At 61.0% G+C, this 13,401-nt stretch overlaps 2 protein-coding genes across 9 annotated transcripts in view; one reads left to right on the top strand and one right to left on the bottom strand.

Annotated features, from left to right (window-relative positions):
* Nucleotides 1-9,828, top strand: part of CPAMD8 (C3 and PZP like alpha-2-macroglobulin domain containing 8) — an 83,798-nt gene extending 73,970 nt beyond the window's left edge. For 3 of the 7 annotated variants that reach the window (XR_002738989.2, XR_002738991.2, XR_002738988.2), the window contains 9 exons: nt 142-326; nt 2,269-2,356; nt 3,223-3,297; nt 3,931-4,036; nt 4,124-4,234; nt 5,216-5,425; nt 6,027-6,150; nt 8,199-8,364; nt 8,754-9,828. Coding sequence is in view for 2 of the 7 variants with exons in the window: in XM_023246922.2 (XP_023102690.2) it covers nt 142-326; nt 2,269-2,356; nt 3,223-3,297; nt 3,931-4,036; nt 4,124-4,234; nt 5,216-5,425; nt 6,027-6,150; nt 8,754-8,775 (921 nt within the window). In the remaining 5 variants the exon portion in view is untranslated. Of the gene's footprint in view, nt 1-141; nt 327-563; nt 751-2,268; nt 2,357-3,222; nt 3,298-3,930; nt 4,037-4,123; nt 4,235-5,215; nt 5,426-6,026; nt 6,151-8,198; nt 8,365-8,753 lie in introns of those variants that run through there. The other 4 variants (XM_023246922.2, XR_002738990.2, XR_006591141.1 and 1 more) reach the window with 4 other exon arrangements.
* A 999-nt stretch (nt 9,829-10,827) lies between these two features.
* Nucleotides 10,828-12,919, bottom strand: F2RL3 (F2R like thrombin or trypsin receptor 3). 2 transcript variants are annotated; one of them, XM_023246910.2, is made up of 3 exons: nt 12,778-12,919; nt 11,416-12,499; nt 10,828-11,061 (listed from the first exon to the last, which is right to left on the bottom strand). In XM_023246910.2, the coding sequence occupies exons 1-2, from the start codon at nt 12,884-12,886 to the stop codon at nt 11,430-11,432; spliced, it is 1,179 nt and encodes a 392-aa protein (XP_023102678.2). In that variant the 5' UTR covers nt 12,887-12,919; the 3' UTR covers nt 10,828-11,061; nt 11,416-11,429. The 2 variants fall into 2 exon arrangements, with proteins under 2 accessions (XP_023102678.2, XP_023102673.2); XM_023246905.2 differs by having other exon boundaries at nt 11,529-12,499.
* Nucleotides 12,920-13,401: the final 482 nt, after the last annotated feature.

Here is a 13,401-nt window from a genome sequence, read left to right as displayed (position 1 = left end):
AGGGCTAAACGAAGTAACAGTTGTCCCCACATCTGCCGTTCATGCCACTTTTGTCATCGTTCTGGCCATGGCCCTGCCTCTCCCCTCCCCCAACCCCAGGTTCCCTAAGCTTCGGTCCTCCCACACCGCCCCCCCCCCCAGATTGATGTCACCTACAATGTGCCAGACCCGGTGGCCAAACCAGCCTTCCAGCTGCTCGTGAGCCTCCGGGAGCCCGAGGCTGAGCAGCGGCGGACCCCCGCTCCCGCCTCCTCGGCCGATGATGACGACCCAGCAGCCGACCAGCATCACCAGGAGTATCAGGTGACCCTGGAGGTGTGCACCAGGTAAGGCCACCTCCCCGCGGCCAACACTCCTGCCTGGGCCTCAGAGGAGGGCCATATCAGAGGAAGACAGCTCCTCCCAGGCCCAGGGTGCTGAGCAGGTGCTCAGGGTTGGTGTTTTGCGTCAGTCTGAGCCTGTGGATTGTGATGCTATCAGCTGGCATGCCTGGGGCACGCACCTGCTCCCTACTGCATTTCCCACTGCTGTGGCCGGACCAGCCCTTGTGGCTTTTGTTACAGTTGCAAGATACCCTCGGCAACAACTCTCAGGGAACTTTGAGGGACAAGGTTCATGACTTATTGGTCCTGGAAGTTAACACAGCATTCCTGGGGCCAGACAGCAAGGTCACAGGTACAGAGAGAAAAAGTATGCACCTGGGGCTCTGTCTTGACTGGGGTAGAGGGTGGGGATCTAAGGTTTTGCCAGTCCATTCTTGTATTTTTAATGTTTATTGATTTATTTTCAGAGAGCATGCGTGTGAACAAGTAGGGGAAGGGCAGAGAGAAAGAGAGGGGCGGAGGGAGAGGGAGAGAGAGAATCCCAAGCTGGCTCCGTGCTGTCAGAGCAGAGCCCGACGCAGGGCTCGAACTCACAACCGTGAGATCATCGTAACCTGAGCTGAAATCAAGAGTCGGACACGTCAGCCCCGTCAGTCCACTCTTTTTTGGCGAATGTAAAATTAAGGGCAGGAGTTAGGGAGCAGGAATGGAAAAGCAGGTTAGTTATCTCGGCTGCCCAGGGTTTTCTAAAAGGGGAACTTCATGTGTGTGGGACGCCTGGCTCCTTGTCTAGTTGTTGAATCTAGTAGCCGTGTCAAACAGCTGGTGGTACGTTTATCTAAGATGGGCATCTTTGACGTGGATGCTTTTGCAAGCAAGTGCTTAATGTCAGGCACTTAACACTGCAGATGGTTTTTGAATGAGAGAAGGAAACAGAAGCTTCCAAATGGATGCAGCAGACCCCAGTGACAGGTGAGGCAGGTGGCCCAGGTGGGGACAGCTGTTTGTGGCCCCTGCCCAACTCACCAGAGCCTCAGGCCTCTCAGTTTCCCGAGGGTGACCCCAGGACCAGGTCACAGGGGTCCTCAGGGGGGGCACGGGCAGCTGCCCTCAGAGGATGCTCGTTGCCATGGTGACAATATGGGAGCCCAAAGGTGGATGGTTGCCATGACATCCAAAGCCCACTGGGGCTGCCAAGGCCACTCTCCCATGACCCTCAATCTGCCATCAGCTGGGGTAGGGGGAGCAGGAAGCAGGCAGACTGGCCCAACTCTGGCCCCATTAAGCCTGCTGGGGACATGCCTGGGCTCTCATGGCCCTATGTAGCTGGGGACATCTCTGTTCCTCTCTCGGATGTATGTGTGCCATCCAGATATGGGCTTACTCAGGCCTCACCCCAACAGGAAGCCTCCCCATCCTCCCCAGGGGCTGCGGCCACCATGGCCCCTTGGGCCCAGAGTCTACCTGTTCCCCTCTGAATATCAGTCACCTTCCTTGTCACCAGCACACGACACTGGGAGGGCCTGGCACGTAGCAGGCCCCAGAGGTCAATTGGGCATACCCCATGTCACAGAAGGGGAAACTGAGGACAAACACTGGGGAGTGACTGGGTATCCCCAGTCACCTGGGCTCCCATGGCCCCACGGAAACTGCTTCCTGTGCTGGGGACACAGCACGGGGTTCGGGGCAAGCACAACCCAGAGTCAGTAGACCTGGGTCAGGCCCAGAACCCTCGGCAGGGCCCTCTCCTTATGATCTTAGGGTCTCAACTGTGAAACGGGCTGACCAGCGACCTGTGTTTGTACAAATGGGCCACCCAGCCAGGCCCAGGGCGGGTTCGCCCAGGACTTCAGGCGTGGGGATTGTGGCGGGGGGCACAGAGGGGGCCACGAATTCCACCGTGGGGCTTGAGCTCGAGGGCCTGCATCTCTCCTCTCGTTGGAAGGTGGCTGCATGCGGGGTCCTCCAATATGGCTGTCCTGGACGTGCCCTTGCTCTCAGGCTTCCGGGTGGACATCGAGAGCCTAGAGCAGGTGAGGTGGTGCCGGAAGGCGGAAGCCGGGCGGGGTCTCTAGCTGACCACCCTGACCAGGTTGCAAATTCCCAGCTCTTTTTTTTTTTTTTTTTGGCCTCTCCGGGCAAAGTTGGTACTTTTGGGCTGGTCGCCTGCTGAGGGGCAGGTGGTGAGGGGTGGGACCCAGGTGGTGGAGGAGGGATTCAGCAAATATGGGTGTGCTTTAGGGACAACATGGGGTGCCATAGGATACCCTCCGCCCTCGTTCTCCGGAGACCTACCGCTACCCTCAAACTCAAGAGAGACGAACCCCATGCCCCCTTTTGTGCGAGGGAGGCACAAAAAGGGGGGTGCTGTCTTGCCCGAGGCTGGAGGAGGCCTGCAGTGTAGGGAGGATGGAGAAGGAAAGGCAGGGGGTGGGGGCGATCAGGGAGGCTGGGAAGAGGCAGGGTAAGGAGAAGGGCCAGCACAGAAGCCTTGGTTTTATGGATCAAACACGGACTTCCCAGGCTGGAGGGTGTTACGTGTTGTAGATGAGGCTTAAAAGCAGGTGGCAGGGCCCAGCTGGGCACCTCGGGTTGCCTTGGGCTGGGGCTGGATCAAGGGAGGCTGCAGGAAGGGGAGGGAAGGCGGGAGCTCGGGGTACCTTCTCCTGGGTTCCTGGGGGGCTGGCAGGGCACGGGTCACCCTGACCTCCATCCCCTGGGCCCGGTCCATGGCGACTTGCCAGACAACCATAGGTAAGCCCTCAGCCTCTGGGGCCTCGGCTTCCTTCCGGAACTGGCCCACCTCCCACTGACCAGCGTAGGCCCCACGGAGACCGGGGAGGAAGCAAGCACTGGGGACAGGGGCTGGGTGGACCCTGACCTCTGGCTTCCTCGCCAGCTGCTCTCTGACAAGCATTTCACGCTGAAGAGGTACGAGGTGGCTGGACGCAGAGTCCTCTTCTACTTTGATGAGGTACCGGCAGTGGGGTGGGGGCGGGGCAGGGGTGGAGGCTCCGACCGCACCCCAGTTAGTGAGGGCAGAGCTGTCCTGGCCCAGTGTGGTTCCTGCAGCCATCTCCTATCATGAGAAAGAAACGAGGGCAATAATAAATCCAGGCAGAGATGGCACAGCTGGTGGCCTTGTGCCCCAGCCAGCTCAGCTCACGTTGGTGGGAAAAGTTGGGAGGGATGTGGAACGGTATTCAGGCATAAAAAGGAATGGAGCACGGGTGCATGTGGATGAACCTGGAAAACATACTGGATGGAAGAAGCCAGACACGAAAAGGCTTCGTAGTGTATGATCTCATGCACACGAAATGTCCAGAACAGGTGAATCCATAGAGACAAAAAGCAGATTAGCGGATGCCAGGGGCTAGGGGAGGGGAGAGTGAAACACCGGCAGAGATGTTTTTCCAGGTAGGATGGAAGGACCCAGAGAATTGAGTGGAATCAGGTTCCTGTGTTTCACACACCCTGCTTGGTATCCCCCCCCCAAATCGGCCAGTTCTGGGCGCATGCTTTGAGGCAGAGCAGAGCCTAGGGGCCCTAGCTCATCCCTGAGCCTAGTGGCCCCAGCCCGGCCTGAGCCCGTCCGCTAACCCCGCAGATCCCCAGCCGGTGCCTGACCTGCGTGCGGTTCCGGGCGCTCCGTGAACATGTAGTGGGCAGGACGTCCGCGCTGCCTGTCTCTGTGTACGACTACTACGAGCCTGGTAGGCCCGCGCCCGCCCGCGCCCCCAGCTCAGTTCCTCGCCTTGTCACCCATCATTTCGTCACTCTTTGCCTCCCGCGTCCCGCAGCCTTTGAAGCCACGCGCTTCTACAATGTCAGCGCGCGCAGTCCACTTGCCCAGGAGCTGTGCTCAGGGCCCGCGTGCAACGAGGTGGAGCGCGCCCCGGCTCAGGGCCCCGGTGAGTGCGCGGGGCCACTGCCACCCCGACCGTCCTTTTGGAGCTCAGATCAGAGCGGGGTGGGGGGGGCGGGTCTCCAGGCAGAGGGGGACCGCTTGGTAAAGGCAGGAGAAGAGGGCAAGGTCAAGGGTGAACATCGTGGGGGCGGGGCCAAGCAGAATGTCGGTGGGCAGCGAGGAGGGGCGGGTCCGAGCGGGGTGCAGGTGAAGGCGGGAAGGGGCGGAGCCGAATGGGGTGTGGGCGGGCAGTGGAAGAGGGCGTGGCCTAGCGGGGTGCAGGTGAAAGTGGGAAGGGGCGGGGCCTGAATGGGGTGTGGGCGGTCAGCGGAAAGGGGCGGGGCCGAGCGTGGTGCAGGTGAAAGTGGGGAGGGGCGGGGCCGAGCGAGGTGTGGGCGGTCAGCGGAAGGGGGGGGGCCGAGCGGGGTGCAGGTGAAAGTGGGGAGGGGCGGGGCCGAGCGGGGTGTGGGCGGTCAGCGGAAGGGGGCGTGGCCTAGTGGGGTGCAGGTGAAAGTGGGAAGGGGCGGGGCCCGAATGGGGTGTGAGTGGTCAGCGGAAAGGGGCGGGGCCGAGCCGGGAGGGAGGGCGCCCAAAGCAGAACCGTACCTCTCTTCCTCCACAAAATAGAGGCGTAGCGACTGCAGGGCCCTGGCCATGAACTCAGAGAGCGGCCGCAGCAAAGTGTTGGGCGGGGCTGGGAGGGGTCCTTCAGGGCCTTTTTCTTTATTTTTCAAACATCTTGAAATGGGTTTAGATTGCTTTCGTTGATAAAATTTTGTTTTCATAAGTAGTAAGCAAACACTTGAATGAAATTCTACCAAGTCAGGGCTCAGGGACTCCCAGTAACTATCGGGCCCCAGGCCCCACCCGGTGGAAAGTAGTCCCTGCCCCCGGGGACTTTTCCCTCACTCCAGGCCCGGTGGGAAGCGCAGACCAGGTGGGGATTGGGGTCCCCCAGTCCCTGCCGACTTCGCTTCGCCCCCAGGCTGGTCCCTAGGCGAGCGGGGTCCTGCTGCCGCCCCAGAGGAGGGGGCGAAGATTACGCGCTGTGGCTGCCCCCGCGACTGTACCGCCCGCGGGGACCCTGTCTGCGGCTCTGATGGCATCGTCTACACCAGCGCCTGCCACCTGCAGGAGGCCGCCTGCTTAAGCCGCGCGAGATTGGAGCCCGCGCCCCCTGGCCACTGTGTCCTCGGTGAGGACCCACTCTGGATCCAGCCTCTGGGACCCCACCTCTCCCTGCATATAAATAGTGCATCACCCTATCTTTTTCATTACCTCTCTCTCCTCTCCATCACCTCCTCCTCCCCATCACCACCTCCCCACTCCCCCCACCCCCTTCTAGCATCACTCTCTCCTCTTCCTTCCTTTCTTCTTCCCTTCCTCCCACCGCTCCTTCCTGAATCTCACAGTCCTGGATTCTCTGTCCCTGATCCCCAAAGCTTTCCCCACAACGGTGGTCCCTGCATCTCTCCTCCAGTCTCTGTCTCTCTGTCTTTGGACTCGAGACCATCACCCTCTGTTCCTCAGGCGTTGTGTCCTTCCCGCCCCCCGCCTCTGGTTCCGTGTATCTGGGTTTCTGGGTCTCCTCAATCTTGCTGAGTCTCTCCTCACTCCCACGAGAAGCTTGTGCCTTTCTGCATCTACCCATCTGTGATCTCTGTGTCCTCTTCCCCCACCCTTGTGACCTCCCACCTTCTGGCCCATATCTCTCTTCTGCAAGGTCCCTCTGGGCTGTCATCCAGACCCCCCCCCCTCCAGTGCCTTCCTACTGACTGAGTGCCCCTTCCTTTCAGAGCAGCTGACACCAGCCTCTGTGTCATACAGTTACGACTATGACCCAGCCCCCTTGGATGCTGGGCGTGTGGCAGCTGCTCATGGCCATGAAGTGATAGACTTGGAGGGGGAGGCGGAGGACAGGTGAGAGCTGGACCCCCCCAACTCCCTCCCCTCACTTGCCCTGGACCTAGCGGGAAGGAGAGTGACTCATCGAGGGGTCCGCCTGCAGGTTTCCAGGAACGAAATGGGGGATCCGTTCTCTCCTGACCCCCCTCCCCACAATCTACCCGACACACATCAGAGAACAGCCTGTATGAGCCTGGTGAGGCTGAGTCCTCCCAAGGACTGGACCCCAGGACAGGCCTGTCCATGAGGCCCACTGGGACTCTCTGTTAAAGAAAGAAATTATTCACGATGCTTGTTAAAGATGGGAAGGAAGATTTTATTCAAGGGAGAGAACTTGAATACGAGATAGGTAGCGGGACCATGCAGTGGGGTCTTGCAGTGGAGAGGAAGACCGGACCCAGCTCTACAAGAAAAAGTGGGGATTTGTAGCCAAGGACCAGGATGGGGGGCAGTGGACGGAGAATTACGAACAGGAAACATCGGGATGAAGGGGGGATTCTGGCGGGACCCACCTAACAGTATTTCCACTAAAGGCAGGCCAGGGTATCAGACTGCGCCCCAGGGGTGATGGGGAGGAAGAGGCCCACTAGATACCGAGAGTGATCAGATATGGGGGGGCGGGGGAGGATTCCAGCTTAAGCTAAGTAGCAGGGTTCTTGCCACAATTGGACAGCGCTGAGATGAACACAGAAGCCCAGAAGTTGAGGCCCAGCTGAAAAAGAGTTTGGTCAGAGAATCTTCATCACTCCAGGGAAGGGAGGAGGAAGTGGGTGAGGCTGGGAAGGGGCGCTGGGCAGACTTCCTGGAGGAGGCGAATCTTTTGGTTCTAAGTTAACAGCAGGCTCCAGAGGTGTAAGCCACAGGTTGATTTTATCGGCTCAGCTATGTGCCAGCTCCCAGGGGTTGCTGAGCACCGTCAGGCCTGAGGCTGTGTCTGCCTGAGCCCCGGGTCTCTCCACTACACATCAGTGGCACAGGCTGGTTTCCACTCCCACTCAGCAAACCCAGTGGGAATGCTTGTCCTTGGGCACCCACCAAAGTCTGGGAGGCTGGGGTGGGGGTGGGGAGCGTCATCCCACACCAGGCCCTGGGGCTTAGTCCGAGTGCATTTAATACAGTCGTTGATAGGGCTGCTGGGCTTTTATGGCTGCTGTTTCAATACGTGTTCTGTTCTCCACATGCCTCCCTTTGGGTTTACTGAATATTTTTGGAGGCTTCCATTTGGATTCCGCTCTTCCTACTTTAGCATTCTTTTTTTTAAAATCTTTTTTGTTTATTTTTGAGAGGGAGAGAGAGAGAACGTGGGGTAGGGGCAGAGAGAGGGGGAGAAAGTCTCCATGGTGACACAGTGCAGAGCCCGATGCAGAGCTCGAACTCACAAACGTGAGATCATGACCTGAGCCGAAATCCAGGTTCAGGTGCTTAACCGACTGAGGTGCTTAACCAGGCACCCCAGCATCACTTTTTACTCGTAGCTTCGGGAACTATAATACATCCTTAAGTTTGTTTTTTTAATGTTTATTTTTGAGAGACAGAGAGAGGACAGAGCCGTGAGCGGGGAGGGGCAGAGAGGGAGACACAGAATCCCAAGCAGGCTCCAGGCTGTGAGCCATCAGCACAGAGCCCGACGCGGGGCTCGAACTCACAAACCGCGAGATCGTGACCTGAGCCGAAGTCGGACGCTTAACCGATTGAGCCCCCCGGGCGCCCCTAGCATTACTTTTTACTCGTAGCTCCGGGGATTACAATATGCATCCTTAAACTTTTCGGTTTACTTGGTGAGAGTTCCGGACTGCTTCACCAAAAACGTAGCAACTTTGAAGCCATTTCTGTCCACGTGTGATCCTCACCCGCCCCTCATGTTGTAGTTGTCCTGTGCCCGGCTTTAAACTCTCCCAAGCATTGCCCACCCCTCCCTCCTGTATCTGCTGGCTGTCTCCAGTGCCCGCCCAGAGGTTGGCTTTTGTTTTTCTTTGGTTCGGGCGGGGGTGGGGGGTGGGGGAGGGAGGTAGTTATTAAACTTCTAAATTTGAGGTAATCCTAGTTTCCCACGCGGTTGTCAGAGATAACACAGAGACCTCTCAGGTGCCCTTCACCCAGTCCCGCCTGCGGTGACATCCGGCAGATGAGTCTGAAGACAGTGTCATACCAGGAGACTGACGTCCATACCTCCTGTGTTCATAAGTCACCGCTTTGGCAATTGAGCCTGTGCTATTTCCCCGCACATAGGTTTGTGTCATCACCCCCATAGTCGATACAGAGCAGCTTCCCTTTCATAGTGGCGCCCACCTGGCCCCTGTCTGTAGTCTGTCGTTTCGGGGATGCTGTGTAAATGGAATCCTGTTGAGGTTGGCTTTTCTCACTCAGCAGAGTTCCCTTGCCATCCGCCCACGTTGCTGCGTGTAGCGGGAGTGAACAACCTGTCCCATCACCGTGACCCGGTGGGGGTGGACAGGGTCCTGAGGGGCCTGGCCAGACCAGGGACCCCCCAACCCCTCTCTAGGGACGATGCACCTGCCCCAGTGGGCAGAAGCGGCCAGGCTGAGCCGTGACGTGGAGGCAGGTTCCGCCAAGGGGACCTGGCAGCCCACGGTGTCTTTCTCTTTTCCTCTCTTCAGTCAGAGTGGCTTCTCTTCCTGACGCTCTGAGCAGGAGGACTTGATCTGGCTGCGTGCTATCACTGTCCGGTCGCTGGAAGGGGGCCACTGATGGGAGAGCTCCCGTGACTCTCTGGTGGGCTGGCGGACCCCACCCCAGGTGACCCCAGCCTCCGAATGAACCTGATAAGCAGAACACAGAGACCTGCCTCCATGGATGACGGGCCTCCCCCCAGCCCTCCCTCAACCGGAGGGTCGGCCTCGATCCCCCCACCTCCTCAGCTGCACCCCTCCTCAGGCCAGAGCAGCTCACGCTCCCCCAGAGGAGACGCTCCTCGGAAGGACCTGTGGCCAAAGGCCTGTGTTGGAGGAGACACGATGACATTTAGCCCAAATCAGGGACACAAAAAACACCCATCTCCTCATCACCAACTTCGAAGTGAAACAGTCCGCCTTTCTCCGAAATCGCAAAGCTGTGGCCTGCTTTGGGGCACCTGGGCCGCTGAGCCCCTGGACCTAGACCCCAAATGGTCCCATAACTGTTACAGTCCCCACACACACCCCCTGTCTCACCCCAGGGGTCCCTGAATGTTCTGTCTTGACGGCCTGCCAGCCCCTGAGGGCAAGCCAATGGCTCTGACCCAGGCACCTTCAGCTTCCTGCCTCCAGGGCTAGGTCGACTTCTCATCTCGGGGCCTCACCACCGCCTACTCCCCCCACGCCCGGACTCCTGATCGTGGGGACTGCCCTCTCCCAGCTCCACGACCAGACCTGCCTTCCCTGGGGGACCCTCCCAACTGTCATCAGATTCCTCTTTGTAACCCGCAGGGGATGCCTTGTCTCTGTTTCCTCCTGCGCACTGTCTCCCCACCCCCTTGCGGTGGTATTTATTTCAGCCCACGCTGCTCATCTCTGACCCCCACCAGGGACAGCACAGAGACCCTGAGGGTGCTGCCTGGCCAGTGGGTCCCCGTCTTGCAGCACCGGCCACTTCCCCTGCCCGTTCCTCCCACTCCCAGCCTACAAGGGACGGTTCCTGGGCCCTGGGCCCCTTTCCCGGTGGAGGCAGCTGGTGTAATAAAAGCTCATTTCCAGAGTCACAGGCTTTGGCCTCTGGGGGGCAGCACTGAGGACTGGAGCCCCACCTCCCTAGTTCCCTAGTCGACGGGCCCAGCCTTTCAGAGCAGGATGGGCGAGGAACATTTCAGACGCCTGCCCCCGAACCTAATGGTAGATTCCTGTGCATTTCTAAGACATTCTACCAGTGTAGAGAGGTCCCAGGTACCCTTCCTCAGCGGCAACATAATTGGAAAACTCCTGCGTCATCAACCAGGCTTATTGACGTGGATGTGCTTCACTGATCTTACACTTCCCTGGGTTCCTGTGCACGTGAATGTGTCCTGGGGCTGCCTGCCCTCTGGCTCATTCTTCCCCAGACCAGAGACCATATGGGCCCCGGTGGGGAGCCCCGGTTTGGCCCCCACTTCCCTCTGCCTTGGGGAGCTTGCTTACCCCCAGACGCAGTGCCCCGTGGTGCTCTCTGGGAGGCAATGGCCGCCCTTCCCCATGTGGTGCCCTCCTCGAAGTCTGTTCAGAACGGCTCAGGCCCGGGGCAAACAGCTGGGGGTGGGGGGGTCACAGGGCTACAGCCCTCACCCCCCCAGGCCCACACTATCCACCTTCCAGTCACCTGCGCATCTGATCCTGGAGTCGTGGGGGACATTGGCATCAAGAAGGGGTACCTTGGGGTAAAGGGAAGGGGCGCCATCTGGCAGCGACAGTAGGAGACTTGGGTCCTATGGGTCCTGAGGAGTGGAATGGGGGCCTCCACGGTGATTATTCAGGAGACCCCACCCCCAAACCCTGGAGACCATGCCGGAGCTCGACCCGGGGCTTTTAGGAAGGAGGATGGCCCACCAGCCTCCTGGCGGGGGGGCGGGGGGGGGTCCCGCAGCAGGTGCAGGACAGCATTGGCCTTGCCTCCTCGGTCCCACCTTGGACAAGGTGGGGGGGGGGGCTGGCTGGGCCTGGGAATATTCATTAAACCCCTGTATTCATTTCCTGGGGTTGCTGTAGCCAAATACCACAAAACAGGTGACTTAAAACGGTAGAACTTTATTCTCTGACGGTTCCGGAAGCCAGAAGTTTGAGATGCGGGCATGGCCAGGGTTGGCTTCTTTTGGGGGCTCCATGGGAGAGTGACTCAGGCTGTTGTCCCGGCCTCTGTGGCCTCTGTCGGTCGTGGGGCTCCTTGGCTGTGGCTACGTCCCCCCAGTGTCTGTCCTCGTGGTTGTATGGCCTTCTTCCCTGTGTGTATCTTTCCCCTCTTCTATTTATTTTCATTTTTTATTTTGATTTATTTGAGAGAGAGCAAGTGCGAGTGGGGGAGAAGGGCAGAGGGAGAGAGAGAGAAAGAATCTTGAGCAGGCTGCACACTCAGTGTAGAGCCTGACGCAGGGCTCCATCCCGTGACCCGGGGATCATGACCTGAGCCAAAATCGAGTCGGCCGCTCAGCCGACCGAGCCACCCAGGCACCCCCCCACCCCGTCCCCTTCTTGCAAGGACACCAGGCCCACCAGATGACTATTTCCAAACAAGCTCACCTTCAGAGGTTCCCGGTGCCTGTGAACCGGGAGGGGCCCCGGTTCGACCCCGTGCCGCCCCCCCCCCCATCTGACCCACCTTCCAAGGGGCCATCACACGAGCGAGGTGGACCGGGTGCCAGTGCCCGGGGTGCCCCCCTCCCTGGAGGCCGTCGAGGCGCCTGGAACCCAGCAGAGCAGCCCCTCCCGCACCTTGTCCCTGAACTCGGCAGACACGTAGTAGTAGACGAAGGGGTCCACGCAGCTGTTGAGGGTGCTGAGCGCCAGGCTGGGCACGTAGGCGGCATACAGGTTCCCCCAGGCGTCCGGGCCGGGGTCCGAGTAGTGCAACAGCAGCAGCGCGTTGCTGGGCACGAAGAAGGCCACGGCCGAGGCCAGCACCAGCGCCGTCAGCCTCCGCGCGGGCCTGTAGCGCCGGCCGCCGGCCGCCAGCGTGCACAGCGTGGCCCCGTAGCTCAGCAGCATGGCCAGCACGGGCAGGAAGCAGCCGAGCACGGCCAGGCAGATGAAGACGGGCCGCCAGTAGGAGGCCTGAGCGCCCACGGGCAGCACATCGTGGCACAGCACGCGGTCCGAGTGCGGCAGGCGGAAGGTCTGCCGCTGCAGCGCCAGGGGCAGCGCCACGGCGAAGGCCGCCAGCCAGGCCACGGCACAGAGCCCGGTGGCCAGGCGCCAGCCCCGCAGGGTGAGGGCCCGGAGCGGGTGCACCACGCCAAGGTAGCGGTCCAGGCTGATGGCGGCCAGCAGGAGCACGGAGCCGTACATGTGGCCGTACAGCCCGGCCGTGGTCAGGCGGCAGGCGGCCTCGCCGAAGGGCCAGTGCTGGTCCCGCAGGTGGTAGGTGACGCGCAGGGGCAGCGTGAAGGCCAGCAGGAGGTCGGCGACCGCCAGGTTCATCAGCAGCACGGTGGAGGGCAGCCGCGGCACCCGTGTGGCCAGCACCCACAGCGCCAGGCCGTTGGCGGGGAGCCCGACCAGCAGAGTCAGCCCGTAGAGCGCGGGCACCAGCCTCGTGGGCACCCAGCCCAGCAGCAGCGCCCGAGAGCCGTCCGAGACTTCCACCTCGTCGCTGCTGTTGGCCCAGGGCCGGCCGGGGAAGCTGCGCAGTTTGGGCGGGAGAGGGCTCCCCTCCCGGGGCCCGGTCGGGGGCCCCGGTGTGTCGGCTGCGGGGGGAAGGGGATGAGAGGCATTGAGAGTCTAACCGCCACCCCCACTCCCCACCGCCTGGCCGGTGGTGCGGCTCCCGAGGGGGCCGGAGTCCAGGCCCCGGCTCTCAGGAGCCCCCAGCTCGGTGGGTCAGAGCTGGACACAGACGCCCCCGGCCCTGTGTGGGCCCAGGGCTGGGCTGGAGGCCCCTGTCCCCCCCCCCCCCGCCACCTCTTTCCCCCTCATCGACTCTAGGCCTGCCCCCGGTCCCAAGACGGGGCCCACGGTCACTCACCATCACCTCCCCCCGTGCTCCCCAACTCGTCGTAAGTGAGGTGGGCCTGAGTGCCATCTTCCAGGCTGAACCCCAGCACCAGGGGCCACAGCAGCAGAAGTAGGCACATGCTCCGAGACGACACCGGCTGCTCTGGGCTGCGGCCGGCTGAGCTCGGGCTTCCTGCCCGGCTGGACCCCCACCCCCAGCTTCCTGAGTGCCAGTGGAGGAGTGGACAGGGCCTGGTGAGATAAACCAGCCCCTGCCCCCACAAGCCCATGGCAGGCTCCCGGTGTGGCCCGGGGAGTCCCGGTGGCTGGGGTCACTCAGTGACGCACAGGTGCCTCATGGGGTCCAGGCGCCGGGCCGGCGGGACGGGGGAGGAGGCTCCAGGCGGCAGTCCCTGCCCCCTCAGCACGGAGGCCCAGGAAGCCTCCGTGGGCCAAGTGGCCGCTTCCCGCCGTCTAGTCACATCTGCAGCCGCCATTCCCACGACGGCCCTCTGGGTCGCATCCCCAGTTGAGGGCTCTTGGCCCTTCCCGAAGCCCCCCCCACCCCTCACCTCCTGTCTGTGGCTGGCTGGCCCAGAGCCCTGCCTCCCCAGGTCCGAGGTCGGAGCGGGTGAGTGATTCTCCTCTCCTCCAA

The sequence above is a fragment of the Felis catus genome, chromosome A2, assembly GCF_018350175.1.
Source record: "Felis catus isolate Fca126 chromosome A2, F.catus_Fca126_mat1.0, whole genome shotgun sequence".
NCBI classification, from domain to species: domain Eukaryota; kingdom Metazoa; phylum Chordata; class Mammalia; order Carnivora; family Felidae; genus Felis; species Felis catus.
Note: the sequence above shows the minus strand (reverse complement) of the source record. Positions and strands in the feature narration are given on the sequence as shown.